A 21,616-nucleotide genomic window follows, 5' to 3' on the forward strand; every position below is an offset into this window, starting at 1 on the left:
GCCTACTCTGAGGAGCTCTCTGCCTAACATATAAAGCTATGTTAAACCCAGAGCTGTTGGACATGCTACACCTAAAGAAATCCCAATCCCTCCGAGCTACATGCTCTAGGGACCTAAACCTTGTCACCACAAAAAACAGGACATGCTGGAGGGATAGATTTCTGTCCCAGAGACTTCCTCTATAGGTTCATAGGTAGGTACTAGGCTATCTGCCCAAAGGCATTTATAAGCCTAGCCAGAATGTGTTGGCTTTTGTCACCCCCTTAGATTAGTTCCCTGTGCCTCTGTCCAGCACAGCCACTGAAGTGATCCCCAGAGTAAACTTTCTGTTTCCCATCCACTCGTCAAGGTTTCTTTTGAAGAGTGTTAGTGAGGAGCTCTGCCTAATGTAGATTGGAATCTTGTTCCAACGCATGGGAAGTCTCTGGGACTGGAATCTATCCCTCCAGCACATCCTATTTATTGTTGTGGTGAGATTTAGATCCCTAGAGCATGTGGCTCAAGGGGATAAGGTTTTCTTTAGGTGGAGCATGTCCATCAATTCTGGGTTGGACATGGCCTTGTATGTCAGGCAGAGATCACCTCTGAGTAGGCGGTATGCAACCGAGTACAGCTGGAGTTTCTTCAGTCGAGCTGCATAGGGCATCTGTTTGAGGCCAGTGATCCTCTTGGTGAGGTACTTCTGTGGTCTTTCCAGCTGTTGCAGGTGTCTTGTAAGGTACATCCCAAATGGGGCATTGTACTCTATGATGGGTCTGATGAGTGATGAGTAGAGGGGCAAAATGACCTCTGGATGCAAACCCTTTTGTAATTAGGTGGGCCACATAGAAGGATTTTCTAACCACTTTGGCAATGTGATTATCAAAGGTGAGATTACTATCTACTTGGGTCCCCAGATCCCTTATTACATCTTCTGTATTTAGGGGACTACCACCTATGTGGTAGTTTGTTGGTACTTTTTTTTTCCAAAGGAGATGACTATGCACTTTTTGGCATTTAGCTTGAGACCATGATTTTGACACCAGATATCCATCTCAGTGAGAACCTTTTGGAGGATGTCTGTATCAGTCAGAGAACCAATTATAGCCCCTAGTTTGCAGTCGTCTGCGAACTTGGTCAGCCATAGTCCTCCTGTGCTTGTCTGTACCTCTGAGAAGTATATGCCGAACAGGAGGGGTCCTAGGACTGAGCCCTGGGGAACGCCACTTGTAACCCGTTTAGAGTCGGACCTAGCTCCCGCAACTCTTACCATGTGGGTTCTGTCCATGAGCCAGTTGGCTACCCCTCTTGTGAGGTAGGGATTTATGTTCAGGCTGGTGAGCTTGTCTATAATACCAGAATGGGGAATGCTGTCTAAGGCCTTTGCGAGGTCTAGGTAGGCTATGTGTACCACCTTTCCCTCATCTATAGCCTTGGTAACTGTCTCAAAGAAGTCCACCAGGTTTAGGAGGCATGATCTGCCCTTAACAAAGCCGAACTGGGTAGGGTGCAGTGTTTGGAGGTTCCCAGTGTCTCTGTTAATGAGTTCCATGATGATGAGCTCCATAGCCTTGCAGACCAAGCTAGTCAGGCTTATAGGGCGATAGTTCCTGGGGTCTGTTGTGGCTCCACCTTTGTGGAGCGGAATAACCGTTGCTGTGCACCACTCTATGGGTATGTAGCCTGTGGAGAGGCTGAGTTTAAACAGTGTGTTTAGGTGAGAAGTTAGTTCGTCTTTGAGCTTGTGTAGGACGCAGCCTGGGACACCGTCCGGTCCTACTGATGCTGTGTTTTTGGCTTTGGAGAGGGCTGTTTTAACCTGAGTGTCTGTGATTTCAGGGACTCTATATTCTTCTGGTATGGTTATGGGCCCTTTTGGGGTGAGAGGGAGATGAAGTTTGCGCTGAACCTGTCTGCAAGAATGTTGGCAATATCGGTCAGTTCAGTGTATTTTGTGCCATTCTGCACTAATTCCGAGCAGATCTGAGCATTGCCACTTAGATTCTTGACAGAGCTAAAGAATGCCTTGTGGTTATCTTTGGAGTCCTTGGCAATTTTTCTTTTGAAGTTTGACTTGGATGATTTTATAAGGAATCGTAGTTTCTTGCTGATACTGATCAGGGATATCTACCCTTCTTGGAATTTTACTCTTTTCTGTACTTGTTTCCTCCTTCTATTGTATAGCTTGTTTATGGCAGGAGTCCACCAGACTGGTTTCCTTTTCTTGGAGGAGTGAGTCTTGGTTTTGCTTGGGATGGCGTGATCCATGCATTCTTGTAGGTGACAGTAGAATGCATTAGTAAAGGATTTTGCAGCTTGGACAACATTATCTTTCACCATGAGGACTTTGAAACTTTCCACCTTGGCCTTAAGTAACATGAAGTTTGCTTTTGAAAAGCTTTTCATAGTGGTTTTCTTGTCTGGGGGTGGGGGCAGAATGTGGATATCCAAAGTGATTTGTTTATGGTAAGATCTAACCAGCAAGGGGTTGACCTCCAGTGAGGAACACCAGTCACCCATGTTGGTGATGACCAGGTCCATATGTTGTCACCTCTGGTGGGAGTGTTGACCAGCTGAACCAGGGCATTTGAGTTTACAAATTCTAGGAAATGCTGGGCAAGGGAGTTAGTACTTGAGTAGTTCTCCCAGTTAATGTTTGGGTAATTGAAATCACCCAATATTAGGGTGTTTGGTAGGACCTTTATGTTTCCCAGTGTTTCCAGAAACACAGAATGGGGGTCCTGGGACATCGTGGGTGATCTGTAGCAAGCTACAATTTGAATTGCAGTTTTGCCCGTTGTTAGTTGCACGTGGATGATCTCTGAAGCATCGTGCTGTACCACTAACCTGGAGGTGTGGGTATCCTTGATGAATATGGATATGCCCCCACCTTTTGTATTTCGGTTCGAGTTCTGTGGCCGAAATGTATGGTATGAGTTGTAGCCTGGTAGTGCTGGTGTGCTCTCTGGAGCCTTAAACCAGGTTTCTGTTACTGCACATATATTGATTTTCTCCATACTGAGGAGTGCCTCGAGTGCGTGCATTTTGAGATTTAGACTTCTGGCATTGAGTAGCATATCCCTCAGTTTTTTGTTATTTGTGGTATTTACAGCAGTGGGTTTGTCTTTTGAGCCTTGCCTAAAAAAGGCACTATGGGGGTGGCAAGAGCCTTGGCCAGTATTCGAAAGCCTAAGGGTAACAGGTGCAAGCCGTCACCCTTAGGCTCTGAAACAAGCTACCCATCTATGTCAAGCAAAGTTCCCCATTAGCACTCATCAAGAAAAATCTTGATGAGTGGATGGGAAATAGGAAATATACCCCGGGGATCACTTCTTTGTCTCTGCTTGACAGGGGCACAGGAAATGAACTTTCTTGGGTTGCGTAAGCCAGAGAACCTTGTTGGCTAGGCTTACTTAGACCCTTGGGCCGATAACCTAGTACCTACCCATGAACCAGGCATGTAGGTGTGGTATTTTATTTCTAACACTTTGAAGATTTATGGTGGTGATGTTTAGGGACTTTAAGGAGGTTGGTGGGTTATAACAGGCTGGAGGGGGACCAGAGTTTGGATGTATATTGCCGCATTGACTTATGTTGCGGTGGGTGGGGAGATTTACAGGTTGCAGTTTCTTTTTAATATTAAGGAGATTGTTTAGAACTGAGATTTTGTTGTGATGGTTTTGATGGGAGAGGATTTTAAGTTTGATTTGTAAGATTAAGTTTGTGGCATACAAAGTAGGGCCTACTGAAGAATAGCTGGGAAAGAGATTGTATAAGTATGGTTGTTGTAGAAGTAGGATTGTAAGGTATGTGTGTTGTGTGAAGAGATGTTAGTTATAGAAAGAGATAGAGGTATAGAGAGAGCAGAAATAGAATAGTTTTGGAGATAAGAAACATTTTATATGTGTGTGAATATGATGTTGTTTGTAGGTCTAATACCATGAATGGCAGTGATGGTGTTATAAGTAGCTATGGGTAGAAAAGGTAGAGTATTGAGTAGAGATAGAGAGATAGGATAATAGGAGTAAGTAAGAAAGAATTATGTGAGCTGGGAGGAAGTAATATGAGAGCAGGGTAAATTAAGTGTATAATAGTAGATTTGGAGGTGTAGCGGATACAGTAGTGGAGTAAGTGAGAGGTGCACAGATAGTAGATGAGGTAGGAGGTGGTGGGTGGAGTAATGTAGGTTAGGAGGATGTAGTATAGGGAGGAGGCTGGATAGGTAAGATAGCAAAGTAGTCTTAGTTAAATGAGGATTGAGAGGTTAAAGAAAAGGTAGGAGATAGTTGTGGGTTGAGCCTATGTTCAATTAAAGTAAGGTAGTACAGTATGGGAAGTAAGTATAGGAAGAGTGCAAGGACAGACATTGGTTGGTTGAAAGATAATGGGGAGGAGGGTAGTGAAAAAAGTGTAGATGACTGTATTGCTATAATGGGAAATGGGGGAGTCACCCTGTGTAGGGTGGATCAACTGGTTAACTATAAAAGAAATGATGTTAGGGGTGGGTGGGAATAGGGGGTTGGGGTGAGAAAAGTGAGCCCGAGCGTAGCGAGGCATACGGAGCGAGCTGAGCCAAGGAACTCAGTTCAGAGCAGACAGCACTGTTAATGGAAATGAGTCAGCAAAGACCCAATATTACCTAAGTAAAAATAAAGATTTAAAGTCCTGCATGGAAAAATGCAGTGAGGTGCAGTTCTTAGAGTGTGAGGCTCAGCTAGTATTAAACAAAGTTACAAGAACACAAAGATATGTAAATGTAAACCTACACTGGTTGCTTGTAATACACCAGAAAGCTTAAACTTTTAAAGAGTCCTGTGAAACTGTGAGGCAGCTTGCAAATAGGTCCAATGAATAAGTATAAGCACACTGTTGCTGTTTAACTCTAGTGTAAGTAGATGTTAGATAAATTGAATTGGGTGCTTGTAATACACCAGAAAGCTGAAACTTTTAAAGGATCCTGTTAAACTGTGAGGCAGCTTGCAGATAGGTCCGATGAACAGGTAAAAGCACACTGTTGCAGTTTAACTCTAGTGTAAGTAGCTGCTAGGTAAATTGAATTTAGAGGCATGCACACATCTAGGATACCACAGTAGTTAAATCTAGCAGGGATTCTTAGATGCTTTGGTAAGGATATTTGTTGTAAATAAATGATATGCAATCCGTCAGCCATCTGGCTAAAGTTACCTTTGCAACTCACCTTCCCAATTTAGAATCTGCAAAGAACGCAAACAATTGATCTGTCCTTCTAATATCTTTTATTATGTGTAGGTATGTGTAGCTAAAAACATAATTGTCTGTGAACATCCAATAAATGTAACATATATTCACCTTTGTTTGCAAATTTAGGAAAGAAGACTGGCAGATTAACTGGATGGTTAATACTGGATTCTGACACCACCTTAGGAAGGAAACAATGTTAGTACATAATGTTATTCCTTATGAAAAATCAAGTGGGGAGGTATAGAGGACAATGCTTTACATTCTGAAATTCTTCTAGCTGAGGTAATAGCCACTAGAAAGATAGTTTTCCAGGTCAGGAATTTAAGATCATATTTATCTGCTGGTTCAAAGGGGAATTAATTAAGGCCTGCAGTACAAAACTTAAATCCAGTGGTGGAATAGGATCTTTATATGGAGGTCTTAGCAGGAGGTTGCCTCTCAAAAGGATTTACAAAGGTTAGATGAAGCCAAGGAAGGATTCTTAAATCCAGTATGAAAATTAGAGATTGCTGCTAACTGACCTCTAACTGTTGAAGAGCTAGCTCCTTCATTAAAAATTGTTGCCAAAAATTCAAGAACACTTTGTGCAGGGGCTGAGAAGGGGTCACTGTGTCTCTGATGTACCCAAAATATGAATCTTTTCCATTTACTTCTGTAAAGTTTTCTTGTAGAAGCCTTATGGAAAGATAAAAGTATGTGATGGACAGGGGATGACAGCATTGGTTATCTGGCTATTGAAGGAACTGGAGAAACTATGTTGTTAGCCTGAGGTTTGAAATATCCAGATGAATCATGCCTGTTGGATGAGACAGGAGGTCTGGAATGGTGGGGAAATTAGATGATGCTAAAGGAAGGGGAACCAAATCTGCTGAGGCCAGTAAGGTGCAATGAGAATAACTTTGCTCTTCAACAGGGCAGCTTTTGTAGGAATTTAGGAATTAGGGGAGTTGGAGATAGGCATAGAGAAGATTAGGGGGCCAACTGTGGAGTAGTGCTACCTCGGTGATTCCCCAGACCAGGGCAAAGAAGCTGCTGCAGTTGTTGTTTAAGGGAGATGCAAAAAGATCACAGCAGGGTTGGCCCCACTGAAGGAAAATCATATCTGTCACTTTGCTGTTGAGAGACCATTTGTGAGGTAGCAGAATGGACCTGCTCAGTTTTTCTGCTATCATGACTGACTTCCCCAGAATGTGAGTTCCTATCAGAAAGTGGTTGGAAGAAATCGCACACTGACGTACTCTGAGGGCTTATTGACACAAGGGGTAAGACATGGTTCCCCCTTGTTTGTTGATGTACCCAAACTACTGACATGTTGACTGTCTGGATCACAACTGTCCTGAAAGGGAGAGTGTCTTGGAATGCCTGCAATGCTAACAGCACTGCCCTCATTTCCAGAACATTGATATGCATGTTGGCCTCTTCGGGAGACCAAGTGCCTTGGACTGTTTTCCTGCAGAAGTGCCCCCCACCCAATCTGGGAAGTGTCCTTGGTCACTATACCCTTGGGCTGAGGGAGGATGAAAGGACATCCTTGTAGAACCCGATCTGATCAAATCCACCACCAAGGGTAACTCTTGCATGCCTGATTGATTCTTATTTGTGCTGACATGCATTGATAAAGAATTAACCACTGTGTTGCTAGCATCCATTGAAGAATTCTCATATGAAATCTTGCTAGAGGAACTACAATTATGGCTACTGACATTGACCCCAAGGCTTGCAGAATCAACTGAGCTGAAATTTTGGTACTGTGAAATATTTTCCTGACCTGGAATCTGATAGTCTGCACTCTTGAGTAAGGAAGAGAAGCTGTCACTGATACAGTGTTGAACACCGCTCCTATGAATTTCAATGTTTAAGTTGGTTATAACTGAAACTTGTAATTTATAGTTATCCCCAGATGAGAACAAGTCCAGAGTACCTGATCTCTTGCTCTTAGTAGATGCTTAGTAGGGTGGTAGGGAGCCATTCATCTAAGTTTGGAAACACTCGGAATCCCTGCAGTCTCAAGTGAGCTGCTACCACTGACATGTATTTGGTGAACACCTCGGGGACTGTGGTGAGACCAAAGGGCAGTGCTCTGAACTGATAGTGACTGGCACCCAGCCAGAATTGTAAATATCTTCTGGAGTGTCTGTTCATTTTTATGTCATAGTACGCATCCTGAAGGTCTATTGACCACATTCAGTAATCCTTGCCCAAAAAAGGCAGAATGAACTGAACCATGACCATCAGAAACTTTGTGTGTTGAACTGACTTGCTGAAGTCACTGAGATCCAATATTAATCTCCAGTCAACTGGTTTCTTTGGTACTAAAAAGAATCTTGAGTGAGTTCCAGACTCTATCTGGTCTGGCAGGACCTCTTGGATGACTCTTTTTTCTAGCAGCATTAGTATTTCTAGTGCTACTGCTTTCCTCTGACTGGGTGAAACATTGGGATATTTGCTTACAGATGGAGGTTGGAGGGAAAAGGGAATTATATAACCTCTGGAAATACTCCTGTGCACCCAAATATCTTTTGTTATGTCTAGCCAGACTCTCCATTGCAGGGATAATTGAACCCTGATTGCCTCCAAAGGGGTACAGTTGGGCCTCATTTCAGGAGCACTGACAGGGTCTATCAGAGAAAGAATCTCTGGACCCTTGGATCTGTGGGCCTCCACTGCTGCATGGGCATCGTTATCCATTTGAGTTCCCCCATTTGCCCCTGTGGGAACTATCTCTACATGGATCTTGGAAAGGACCCTGTGACTTCCAGAACCACATTTTCTGACCACCTCATTGATTCCTAGAACAGAATCTTTGAGGGGTCAAAAAAAATGTACATCCACTGCAGAGAGGATCTTTCCATCTTTTTCACACATTGAGAGTGTGTCCTTCATTTTTGGGCCAAATATCGAAATGCCATCAAAGGGTGCATTGATGAACAATGACTTGAAAGGCTCAGCAAAATCACACACGTGCATACAAGCAAGTCTTCTGACGGAAATGCTTGAACCTTCCACCCTTGAATCACCTTCAGCTGCATGCAAGATAAGCCTCATCAATGAATTTGAAATATATTGAAGGGTAGCCAAGTTCGAGGCCACAGAAGATTGAGTCTTAGCAGTAGTGGTCCCTGAAAGAGATTTTGAAAGTTCCTTGATCGAGTCCCTTTCTAGTCTCATAAATTGTGCCAAGTAGTTCATTGACCTAAGCACTGAAACATACATACACTTTACAAATCTGTCCAATGCCCTAAACTCCCTGTTAGGGAGATGGACAGAGGAACTTTGCTCAGCGAGTTCCTTCTTGGTGGCTGCCGCCATGACCATAGCATCTACGGGCACCCCAGTACTCCAGAACTACCTACCTGCAGGTGGAGCCAAAATCCAGCCCAAGATCAAGTCAATGAGCTCATCAGCAGCTGGAGTAACCCAAAAGGTATCAGGTCAGGTCCAAAGGCTTGCAGGAATACTGTTGGAGGGTTATCAGAGGACCAACCACTTCTCTGCTTAAGGCTCTCAAGAATGTCTCAGAATGAGATGTCTTCAGGTGGTGATCTTGGGAATCCTTCTCCTTCATCAAAATCATTATCCTCAGTGACTGAGTCCTAAGGGGAGTCCAAGTGCCTCCTCTTGCACTTACTCTTCCTAGGGACTTCCTTGATGGGATGCTTTGGTGAAGTATAGGAAGACATTGTAAAACCCTGCTGAGTGGCCTGGAGACTTTGAGCTGGCTGTCCCTGTGGCATATCACTTCAAAAACACCAACAGTAGAACCCTCTATGATAAGAACTACACAGATACCAAGGATAATCAGGTCTCAGAAACTTTATTCTTTTTTTTTTTAATCAGGTCTCAAAATAGAATGATGTGGCTCAAGGTGCAGAGATGTTTGGGATCCAGAGGGAAGATCCGAGGGGGTAGGATCCATCTGTCCTGCCAGAGCAGAGAACACTCTCTTCACTACATCAAAAGCAAACACTCTGGGGAGAAGGAAGACAATGGAGCCAGGAAACCAGCATTCTGGCTCATCGGTTCCCTCTGCCCTGAAGGCAATCTACTCAAGGCATAAGTCAGAGCCGAGCTGTCCAATACTGAAGCTCAGAGGTGTAGAGACAGCTCTGAACACTCTGGAGTTGAATCCAATGCCTCAGACCTGACAGGGGTGCTTCAGCTCAGAGAGTAAACCGCCTCCAAAGATGTACGAGCCAGTCCACTTACAGATAGCTACTTCTTTGGATCTGTACCAGACAGATCTGGAAGACTCAGATCCAGGAGCTCTGAAACAATCAGTTGGATCACAGAAGGAGTTACCATAGGTGGTGTGGTAGAGGGATGGGCTCCCTGACCTGAACGGGTAGGAGCTGGGAGAACACCCATCTGTATCTGCACTGTGAGGAATCTCTTCATCATTCCATCCATGTCTGCTTCAGTGAAAGTCCTGGAAGAATGAGATGAGATGAGGGAAAGTGACCTAGAGTGTTGTCTTTCCAGAGAAGGGTGAAGGTACTCTGGAAGGTACTGGATCCAAAGTAGGTGAGTACCTGCTCCAGGGTAACATTCTCAGATCTGAAGAGGTTGGATCTGAGGAGGGTTTAGTCAGAGCTGATGGAGGTTGGATCATAGCAGCCTTTAGATCTGACTTGTGCTTCTTTTTAGGCGACTCCAAAGAAGATGCAGTCAATGATTCAGAAGGCATTGGAGACTTGGTGAAAGGCTCCTTAGATTTTGTTTTGGGGGATTGAGCCCCAGAAAGAGCTACAGGGAAAGAAGAAGGAAGCAAACCTTCCAATATCAAGTTGTTTTTCCTATCTGCAATTGCACATGGATTAAATTTCTTACAAATGATGCAATCAACTTGGAGGTGATTTGATCCCAAACAATATGCACATAAGATATGGGTGTCGGACAAGGGCAATTTCTGCCCACACTTCTGGCATTTTTTAAAACCTGAAGGGCCTTTTTCAGACATCCTGTAACAATAATGTAACCAACAAATAACGGTATTTTTTTTTTTAACACAGCGATGAACAGAAGGAAAGGAAAAAAATACCAGCAATGCTACTGAGAAATACATGAAAGTGTAATAAGATAAATAAAAAGAAAAAGGAGTTCAATGGATACTATGGTGTATAAGAACTACACAAAGTGTAATGGGATGGAAGAATAACTATTAATAGATTTATAAAAGGTAAAGTAGAACACTTATTGTATACTGAAGAAATCACTTGAGAGCTCAAGCTATTCATGAAAGTGGCAAACAAGATCTGGGGTATGTTAGGGGTTGGTGCATTATGGGTAACAGAGGAGCTTGAGAGCTTTTTGGTGGCCACGAGCTAAATTAATGGCTGAGTCGGATCCAAGGATCAGATCTGAACCCCGACAATTGAGGATAGAATGAAAATTCATAGAATCAAATCCTATAATTCAAAGTGGAAAAGGATGATGATGATGAAACAGGGATGAAGCTCAAGAAACAAGGAGAGGCTAGGATTTTGGATGCAGACCTTTAAGAAGAATAACACAATCATTCAGAATATTATATTCATAGCGCAGCAGGAAGTACTCTAAGAACTAAGTCAACAGAGGAATGGAGAAAGGAGATTCTGCCGATAGGGATGACTGCAATTAGGGATACAGACAATAGGCAAGAGGGGGCTGGAATTTATTGAAGAAAACTGGCAAAGGAACAAAAGGTATTGGGAGCGAATAACAAGAGAGGGAAAGGTAATAGAATGGGAAGATGCCAATAATTTATTTTGACTGCAGGTTAGAGATTCTCTTCCCTATCAAGAATTGATATCAGAGTATAGGCAAAGAGAAAGAAATATGGGTGTCCTAAATGGCAGCACTGGTAGAGTTTTTAGTAGTCTCTAGAACAGAATCTGCCTTTAAAAAAGGAATAAATAGTGCTGCATATAAAATATTGCATGGCAACTATAAGAATCAATCAGAGGGTGTTAGAAAGGATTGGGAAGAGAGAATGGATAATCAGTTAACAAAGAAACAATGGGGATATATGTATTTCTCTCAAATATACAACAAAATCTAGAAAATGTAGGATTTTCGCTTGGAAATTGTCTACATAGATATTTTGATAACCCAAGTAGACTCCAGAGAAATTTTCCTCATGTAGACATCTAATGTTAGAGAAGAAAGAGGTAGTTGGGGACATATTTTCTGGGAGTGTAATGAGTTGGCAGACTTTAAAGATTCCCTACACACTATTCTCTCAGAGATATTGGGTAAGCAAATTGGTGTACTAGGGAAATGATTTTTCTGTAATATGATACAGAATTGGAATTGCCTAGATATAGTAAGGACTTGCTGAGTCTAAGTATGGTGCCTGCCAAAAAAAGCAATTACTAGAAAATGAAAATCAGAGTCTAAACCAACTGTACTAGAAGCAGTGAAAATAGTAATAGATAAAACTAGTGGAATTGGGATCTTTAGAAAAGGGTACAAGCAAATTACATACGAAAAAATGGAAATTGTGGGAACAATACATACAGGGGAGGAATGAGGTTTATAAGAAGGCAGGATATGAATAAGCTGTGTAATGTTTGACTGACAAAGATTAGGTACATTATAAGTGATGTATAATGTTTGCAACTAAAATGATGTCAGTATGGTTTGTGATGTAAAATGCTTGCAGCTAGGATTATGTTAATATGGTTTGTTTTCATTTATATAAATGCATGATTGCCTATGTTATAATTGATAATTTAATAAAGATGTTTCTTTAAAAAAAATGTACAAGTTTCATACCTATGTGAGCTGGAAGCTTTGAGGTTGCAAGCCCTATCAAGGCCTGAGCATGAAGGCTGAAAACTCTGCAGTCTGGAGGCCTGGCAATTTGACTGACAACATCCACGGAACAACCTTCTTCTTCTTCTTTTGGCTTTTTCCCGGTTAGGGGTCGCCACAGCAGATCACCTGTCTGCTCATGATTGGCAGTGGAGTTTTACAGTGTTGAGCTGCCAGCCTGGCACCCAACCTTCCACAGAAGGCACACACACACACGCACTCACACCTAGGGCCAATTTAGTGTGTCCAATCCACCTGCAGCATGTCTTTGGGATGTGGGAGGAAACCGGAGCACCCGGAGGAAACCCACGCGACCACAGGGAGGACATGCAGACTCCGCACAGAAGGCACCCCAGCCGAGGATCAAACTGGAGAACCTCTTGCTGTGAGGCAAAAACCTAAACAAGCTGAATAGTTGACTTGGGATAAATGACTGCAATGCCTAAATGGTCACACAGTTGGAATAAATTATCCCTGGCCATGTGAGAGCAGTGAGGAGCCAATCATCCAGGAATGAAAAGACCTGAAATCCCTGCAACTGGAGCCAGGCTGCGACTACTGCCATACACCTGGTAAACACCTGGGAGGTTGTGGTGAATCCTAAGAGCAGGGCCCTGAACTGGTAATGACTGGCCCTAGCCAGAAGTGCAGAAACCTGGAGCAAGATGGTAGGCATCCTTGAAGTCTACTGAGTACATCCAGTCTTCCTTCCTCAGAAGAGGTAATATTGACTGCATTGTGACCATCTGGAACTTGGTCTTTTTTCATGAACTGATCCAGATTGCTTAAATCCAAAATTGGCCTGAGGTCCTTGCTCTTTTTTCTATACAAGAAAAGAACCTGGGGTACATCCTGGATCCTTGCTGGTCTGATGGGACCTCTTGGATTACTCAGTTTGCAAGCAGCTTGTGAATCTCTACAGTTGCATACAGTCTTTGATGGGGTGGAACATCTGGGAGACACTTTTGACAAAAGTCTGGAACATTTGAAAAAGGAATGTAATAACCTCTGGATACATGTCTTAACACACATGAGTCTTAGGTGATGGGCTCCCAAGCTTTTGGGTGACCAAACAATCCTAAATGCCTCAAGAGTAGGACAGTCCACCATCTCTTCAGGGTTGCTGAAAGGGCCAACAGTAGAAAGCCCCATGGAAACCCGGATCCTGCAGAACACCCCTGCCCGAGGGGTGGCTCATTATAATGTCCTTGGGAGGAACCTTCTGAAGGAGTATCCTGAGAAGATTGCTGCAGCTTTCTTAAGAAGAGGCACATACCCCTCTTCTTGTTCTTTGAAAAAGGTCCATTGACAGGTAGCAAGGCACACTGCAATGGCAGATAGTGTCTTCCTGTCTTGCTCATTCCTCATTAGAGTTTGGTCCAGACAAGGACAAGCAGTAAACAATCTACAAAGTTGCATAAACACATTCGAGTGTGGCACCATATGGCAATCCCGGAGCCAGTTGCTTGAGATGTTCTGTTGGCTGCATTTGAAATTAACCTCATGTAAACATTAGCAATGGAAAGAAGAGTGGACAACTGAGTCTCCAGTGTCCTGTGAGTCTCTAAAGAATACTGCATCTTCAGATTTCTTGACACTTAAGACAACATGTCACACTGATCTCTTGTCAAGTGTGATAGATAATTAATAGCTCTCAGAGCAAAAGTGGCTGAGGCACAGCAGCTCTTCCCTAAATAATCCAAAGCCACAGACTCCCTTTTTGGAGGATAAACCGAGGAACTCTCTTCAGAAATCATCTTCTTGGTGGCAGCCATCACTGAACAGCACTAACAGCCAAACACTTCCTCCAATGTGGCTGGTCTTTGGGGGAGCGAGAATCTTATCTGGCGTCTTGGGAATAGGCTCCACCATGTAGGGTTCCTTCCACGTCCCCAGGGACACTAGGTCTATAAAGCATTTGAATGGGGAACCACCAAAGGTGTGGATGGGACTACGCAGAAGGCCTCCAAAAATACTGACTCCTCCAGAGATGGGGCTTCAGTGGTCCAGCCACCATGCTGGTCAAGTAGCTCCAATAAGTCGTAAAAAGAGGCATCATCCTGCGGAGACAAAGGGGACTGTCTCCTCCTTCTTCAAGGTTAGCATCCTCAGTGACAGACTCTTTTGGGGAGTCAAGGTGTTTTCTCTTACATTTCTTCTTCTCTGAAACATCCTGCTCAGGTCAAGCCACGGAGGAAGGGGAAGAGTCAGGAAGCCCCACCATGGGTATAGGATGAAGGCCCACTGACACAGGCTAGAGTAGACTGATGTCTGGTTACAGGCACTGAAGAGAAAGGGGACAGGACAACAGCTGGAGAAACCTGACCCTTCTGCTGAGAGAAGAACATCCTCTCTACACAATGAAGGCTGAGGTGGAGCTGGTCTCTTGGGGCCAAAGGTCCCAGCACCTGAAGATACCAGAGACAACCCAATCTTGAGGGAGAGACACCTAGCCCCAATATTGAGATTGGTGCTGAGCTGTCCAAAGCCCAGATTGCAAGACAGGATCCCAAACCAGGGATTGTCAACTCCAAACTGCAAACTCTGGCTTTGGCACCAAGGCTCCAAGATCCTGATGGCCAGGAAAAAGTCAGAGTCAAAGCAACCAAGGAAACAGCCAGAGCTGGCAAGCCTTTGGATCAGACATAGAGAATGAGAAAGCAGCCAGGCCCAAAGACCTTGGATCTAAAGGGGCCAAGGGAGGAAGCCAAAAGGATGGAGGCAAGGGTCCTGGCACTAGGCATGGACCCAAAGGCATAAGGCCTAATTGCATCTGCATCTGCAAAAGGACCTAATCAGCTGCTCCAAATCAGAAGTCTTAATACTGGCCACAGACCTCAATGACCAGATGGATGATGCCACTGATGGGAGTCTTACCACACAAACACAAAGCAACAAGGGAAAGGAAAGGAAGAAATCAGATGTTATCATGGAAGCATCCAATAGAGAAAACTAGCAATTAAGACAAGAAGTGTCTCTGATCGAAAAAAATAGAAGAGGGAACAGATCAATAAAAATACTTAGACAAATATACATGATGAAAGCAATGCATAGTATGAGGAAGGGACCAGGAAGTATCGTACACTATTCCAAATAATAGACTAAAGATATCTGCACAGGTAGAAAAACTGGGAAGTAAAGCAAAAGGAATAGAAACATCACCAAAAAAGAAGAAATAGATGCATTTTGGAGAAATATCTATGAAGACATTGGAACATAACAAATATGCTGAATGGATAGAAAAAGAAAAAGAAACAGTAAGACATACAAATGCACATGATATGAAGTAACATGGAGGGGACTCCAAAAGCCGCATATGATTTGGTTAACCACTGGTCCATAGTGGCTGCAAATGCTACACTAGAAAGGTACAGGATAGAAGATGAGTGGTCTGAGGTACAACAAACTAGTCAAAGCAGAGTCACCCATCCACAGCTGAAGCAAATTGCTAGCCTGCTGTAGTGGAAAAGGTTGCTTGCTTATTTTTTTCTTTTTGTGGCTGCAATAGGTACAGTCTGTGGGAATGGTAGTCTGTTCCATGATCAAGCAGAAAATGGTGCCTCTTTCCTGGGGAAGATAAGCAGCAATTGCCAGTAAACACTACCAGCCACAAAAGTTGTTTTATTTTTGATAGAAAAAGCATTTTAAAATACTATGCCAGTCCCATAAAAGAAAAATAAACACAATTTCTCCACAGAAAAAATATTTTCATTTACTTTACACTACTTTTAAACTGACAAAAAAAACAAGTGCTCCATTTAAAAGTATATTACAACCTTGAGAAAGTCCATTAAAACAAAACACTCATAGCTTTAACATAACTTTTCTGAACAGGAAAATTATAACACATCAACAAATTTAAGAAAATGGGAGACTCCCCCCAAAGGGAATTTATCTGCCCAGTACAGGAAAGCACAAGTTGACTGTCGTTCCTCGCAAGCCTCAAATAAGCATACTCTTCAGCGGCAGTAAAGCTCTGAAGGGCATTACATCCAAACTTGTCTTTTTAGTCAGTTCATTTTGAGCTGCTTCACAGCACAGCACTTCAATCTGGAAGATGTCCTTAAGCATTAGAAGCTGGCTAGCTGTTATATCCTTGGCAGGATATAATTCATACAGCTATGGCTACTGAAGCAGTGATCAATATGACGAACATCATGCACACTACACAGTGACTGAAAATCAGGAGTGAACTCCACACCCCAGAAATGTGAGGCAAAGATTCTACCATTGAGACAATAACAATGTCTCTTATTTAATATTTATCAGGACATATACAAACACACATACAATTTATAATAAAAATAACCCAATCTAAACAGAACTGCTTTATAAAATTCTTTACAGAAACTCAAAATTAAACAATTTTCATAAACACACAAGCTGAAGTAGAGCCAATATTGTTACTATTACAAAACAAATTTTACATATAGCTGCACTGTAACCAAGAAAATTGTTAAAAGATGTTTGAGGTAAAACAGTCCAATCACATTTTCAGTTTATAACCTTACAATTCTATGTATTGTTGAATATAAGGAATGTTTTTTAAATTGTAAGAAAATGTTCTCCTAAATTCCAAGAGTTATGAGAAGAACCAGACTTTAAAACTTCAAACAAGAAAAAGCACTGGAACCAATGTCTACTCATGGTGAAGGCTTTGAAACCTGAAAGATGCATCTCAGTACTGTCTATAGTTCTACAGCATGACTTTCTAGTGGCCAGTGCTATATTATAACTGCAAGAAGCACTGAAATGAGTGATGATCATTACATATACAATGGTTCATAGCAGAGATGTACAAGTGATACTGTCAATATATAAATGAAAACAGGCAATGGGAATGTAATATTTTACATTCTATTTTGCTTGCTACATATGTAATTCTTGAGTGGCATTCAAAGGCAAAGTGCTACATCCATCATAAGGAATGCTGAGACAACTGTGCTTCCAGCAGTTTAAAAGTGAGAAGGCAGGTAATGCACACCAGATATTAGTAGGCTGTTACTTCATACGTTGAACATTGTAAAATCAAAAAGGCAATGCCAAGTAAAGAAATAAGGAACTGTATTTCAAATGTCAATATATAATGACAGGTAACTTGGGAATAAGTTACTAGTTTTAGCATGCTGCCAATTATTTAGACACACACACACACACACACACACACACACATATATATATATATATATATATATATATATATATATATATATATATAGCCTAGTAAACACCCATGAATCTAGGGACCTATATATAAATATATGTATGTGTGTGTGTGTGTGTGTGTGTGTGTGTATGTATATATATATATATATATATATATATATATATATATATATATATACTCTATATAAATACATAAATATACAATGTGCACTATACTTGAAACATTCTACCTCCAATACATAATGCTGCCAATCTGAGATGTAATAAAGTATGAAAATAAGAGAAAGAAATCTAATTATGCCACATATATTTTTCTTACCTCAGAAAACTTCCTGTGAATAAACCTCAGTCTCTCTTTAGTAGGCAACAGCAAAGTGCATCTTTTAAAAAGAAAACCTGTACCAGAAAATAAATATTTTAGTATTTCTCCATTAGCAGCTAGCATTTATCAGATTTACTATATCTCTTCACAAAGACTTCCTCAGTAAGCCCATTAGCATAGACTTCTATGCCAGGTACATATTACTTCACCACTTTGTCTACATGTTAACGCCTTCCTAATGGAAAAGCTGCTGCTTATACATAAACAGTGACAAATAATGGTTTATTCTTCAGCAGAACCAAATGAAGTGTTTACTACGAAAATGGACCTTCAAGAAGGTTTCTTGCAGTTAATCCTTACCACAGGGCTCATACCTCTACAAATATCCAGTGGTGCCATCCACTCAATATTTTTCAATAATATCTCCCCTCGAATGACATCACGCTATTAATATCAAAGTATATCCTCCCTTACATTTCAGTTCTATCCCCATTCAAAGTTTAACATACTTTCAAACAGAAAATGCTTTTCACTCATTCATTCAGTCTTTTCTTAGGGTTATGAGGAAGCCAGAGTTTCTCTTGGCACTTGAGACTTGACTGTAAAGCAAACAATAAGTAACCGAACAAACAAACAAATAAATCAAAAATCCAGGAGATAACATGTTATTCCACTGCATGTTTACATCTAACAGCATATCTTTGGGGTGTGAGAGTAAATCAAGGCTTCTGGTGAAAATCTCAATGAACACAAGTAGAACACAGACTCTGTAGAGGAGGTACTACAGCTGGGGACTAAATTAAAGAACTAAGTGTTGCGAGGCAGTAATTCTAACAGTTGCACCACTGTGCAAACGTTCCCGTGATGCAATGCACAAAAAAAAGATGTTGTGTACTCACCATAACATTCCATCTGTGTTATTCATTTTCATTCTTCCTCAATTTATGGGGGATTGGATTTGACTCGGCCATTACAAAAGCTCGTGGCAGCCAGAAAAACTCTCAAGTTACTCCCTTACCCACAATGCATCAACCCCAAGTACCTCAGATCTTGTTTGCCAATACCAGCAGAAAGAAGTATTGAATTACAGATAGAGGAGGAAATGGCATAATAAGAAGTTTGTACCTACCATAACGTTCCATGTTAGTTGTCTTCTTCTCGCCTTCTTTCTTGCTGGATGGGTTCGGAGCCGATCCTCGGCTCCGACTCGGCCAATACCAAAGCTCGAGAGCTAATTCCACCGGCTCGAGGCTCCCCTATATCCCACAATGCTAGGCAGTAACTACTCAGATCTCGTTTGATAGCTAGACCAAGCAATTCTAGTCTCCATAGTATGGAGAAAGGTAACCCACATCTATATAAACCTGAGTGTAAGGTATCCCAGACCTAACAAAAGGGAGAATAGAGGTGGTAGAACATGTGGGAATGAAAACTTCCAGAGGAAGATTACAAAATGAATTCCTATAGGTCTGTCCAGGCTTGGGGGAAGGAGGGTGGGACGCAAGAAAGAAGGCGAGAAGAAGACAACTAACATGGAACGTTATGGTAGGTACATAACTTCTTAATGTTAAGTTGTCTATCTCGCCTTCATTCTTGCTGGATGGGACCACGTCCCTAGCACCTTATCCCGGGTGGCCTATCGGAACAGACTCTTGAGAACAGTGGAACCAAAGTTGGCATGGTTTCTGGAGGCCATGTCCAATTTGTAATGTGAAATGAAGGTATGAGGAGAAGCCCAAGTGGCTGCTGCACAAATGGAATCTATTGGCAGCCTATCCTGAAAAGCTATGGATGTAGCTAATGCCCTAGTTGAATGAGCTCTAGGTCTTGAAGGTAGTTTTTGATGTCTGATCTCATAGATGAAGGTAATTGTAGAGGTGAGCCATCTTGAAAGGGATACTTTGGTAACTGGAAGGCCCAACTTCCCTTCTGCATACGATAGAAAAAGCTGATCAGATTTCCTGAATTGCTTAGTCCTGTCTAAATAATATCTAAGTTGGCGGTGAACATCCAGAAAATGTAGCTTTTGTTCCGACCTGTTGGAATAGTTAGGGAAAAAGACGGGGAGATCACTCATTTGGTTTAGGTTTGTTCAAGAGGAAACCTTAGGTAAAAAGGATGGATTAGTACGGAGGGATACCCTATCTTTGTGAAACACTAAGTAAGGAGGACGACTGCACAGAGCCTGGAGTTCAGATACCCTTCTCGCTGAAGTTATGGCTACCAGAAAAGTGTCTTCCATGAAAGCAACTTCAGAGAACATGAAGCCGCTGGTTCGAAAGGGGGAAGGATTAAGGATGCCAGAACCAAGTTCAAGTCCCATTGAGGCGGGGGATCTTTGATTGGAGGTTTGAGAAGAAAAACGCCCCTTAAAAAGGCTTTGCAGAGCTTGTGAGCCATGATGCTAGACTCCGAGACACCTACATGATAATTAGATATAGCAGCCAGTTGAACTCTAATGGTAGATGAAGAAGAGCCTAAATGAAAGAGTTCTGCTAGAAAGTCTAGAATAGACTGGATAGGTGCAGTGAAGGGATCTATATTTTTTGATGTTGCCCAAAAGGAGAAGTGTTTCCATTTGCTATTATAAATCTTCCGGGTAGAAGATTTATGAGAGGCTATCAAGATATCTCGGACCGAGCGAGATATTAAGGGAAGCCTGGCTAAGGTCGGAATCGGAGAAACCACGCTGTGAGGTTGAGAGAATGAAGAGATTGGTGCAGCTGGCCCGACTGGTGGGTCAACAGATCTGGCACTGGGTCCAGATGCCAAGGCTGCTCCAAAAGGTAATGATGAAGGAACGGAAACCATATCTGTCGAGGCCAGTAAGGGGCAATGAGGATCATTGTCACTCTCAAGGCGATGGCTTTCTGAATTAGTTGAGTTATCAGTGGAAAAGGGGGAAAAGCATACAGAAGATCCCGGGGCCAATCGTGGACTAGAGCGTCTCTGGTGGGATGGCCTGGTAATGGGAAGAGAGTGAAGAAGTTGTGACACTTGCTGTTTTGGGGAGTAGCAAAAAGATCGCAGCAAGGCTGGCCCCATCTTTGGAACACTTCTTCCAGCACTGATTTCTTCAGAGACTACTCGTGGGGCATGAGAATTGCCCTGCTCAACTTGTCTGCAATCACGTTGGACTTCCCGGGAATGTGCATTGCTACCAGAAAACGCTGAGAAGAGATCGCCCATTGCCAAAGTCTGAGTGCCTCTCGACATAAGGGGTATGATCTGGTTCCGCCCTGTTTGTTGATGTACCACACTACGGACATGTTGTCCGTCTGAATTGCAATAGTCCCTGTGGGAAGAGAGTCGTGAAGGGCTTGCAACGCTAAAAGCACTGCTCTCATCTCTAAGACATTTATGTGCAAGTGGCACTCGAAAGGTTGCCACATGCCCTGGACTGTCCTGCCCTGATAATGCCCCCCCCACCCGATCAGGGAGGCGTCTGTTGTCAACGTGGCGACTGGGGGGGGGGGTGAGTGAAGGGTCTTCCTTGGAGAACCTGAGGTGATGTGATCCACCAAGAGAGTTGATTCTTGCATGATTGAGTTATCAATATGGTGTGGGACATCGGGAGCTGTTGGAAGGACCATTGAGTAAACAGCATCCATTGGAGGATCCTCATGTGGAAGCGAGCTAAGGGGAGAAGGGGGATAGCTGCTGCCATGAGTCCTAATACCTTCAAAACTAGTCTGGCTTTGACTTTGTTGCATTGTAAGAGAAGGTAAACTTGCTTGCGGATGTCTGACACTCTTTGCTTTGTAAGTCTGGCTGAAAGATTGAGTGTGTCTAAGGTTGCGCCTATAAAGGTAATAGATTGACAAGGCGACAAGGCAGATTTTTCAAAATTTATTGAAATGCCTAGAGCTTGGCAAGTTTGGATAGTGAAGTCTCTGGATAGAAGTAGTTGATGTCTGGTGGTGGCAGTAAGGAGCCAGTCGTCTAAATATGGAAACACCTGAAATCCTTGACGTCTCAAGTGAGCCGCGACCACTGCCATGCATTTGGTAAACACTCGAGGGGCTGTAGTGAGACCAAAGGGCAGGGCTCTGAACTGGTAGTGACTGGCTCCCAGCATGAAGCGGAGAAATCTCCTGGAGCGTCTGTTCATCTTGATATGGTAGTATGCATCCTGAA

The 21,616-nt window shown here is 42.6% G+C and overlaps 1 protein-coding gene across 1 annotated transcript in view; it reads right to left on the reverse strand.

Moving 5' to 3' along the window:
* LOC122788050 (F-box only protein 47-like) overlaps nt 1-21,616 on the reverse strand; it is a 679,242-nt gene that overhangs the window by 69,572 nt on the left and 588,054 nt on the right. Inside the window, exon 4 of the mRNA XM_044054971.1 lies at nt 17,477-17,553. Coding sequence (XP_043910906.1) covers nt 17,477-17,553 — 77 coding nt within the window. The remainder of the gene's footprint in view (nt 1-17,476; nt 17,554-21,616) is intronic.

This window comes from Protopterus annectens, chromosome 13.part0, assembly GCF_019279795.1.
Source record: "Protopterus annectens isolate FY-2018-M chromosome 13.part0, PAN1.0, whole genome shotgun sequence".
Classification (NCBI taxonomy): Eukaryota; Metazoa; Chordata; order Ceratodontiformes; family Protopteridae; genus Protopterus; species Protopterus annectens.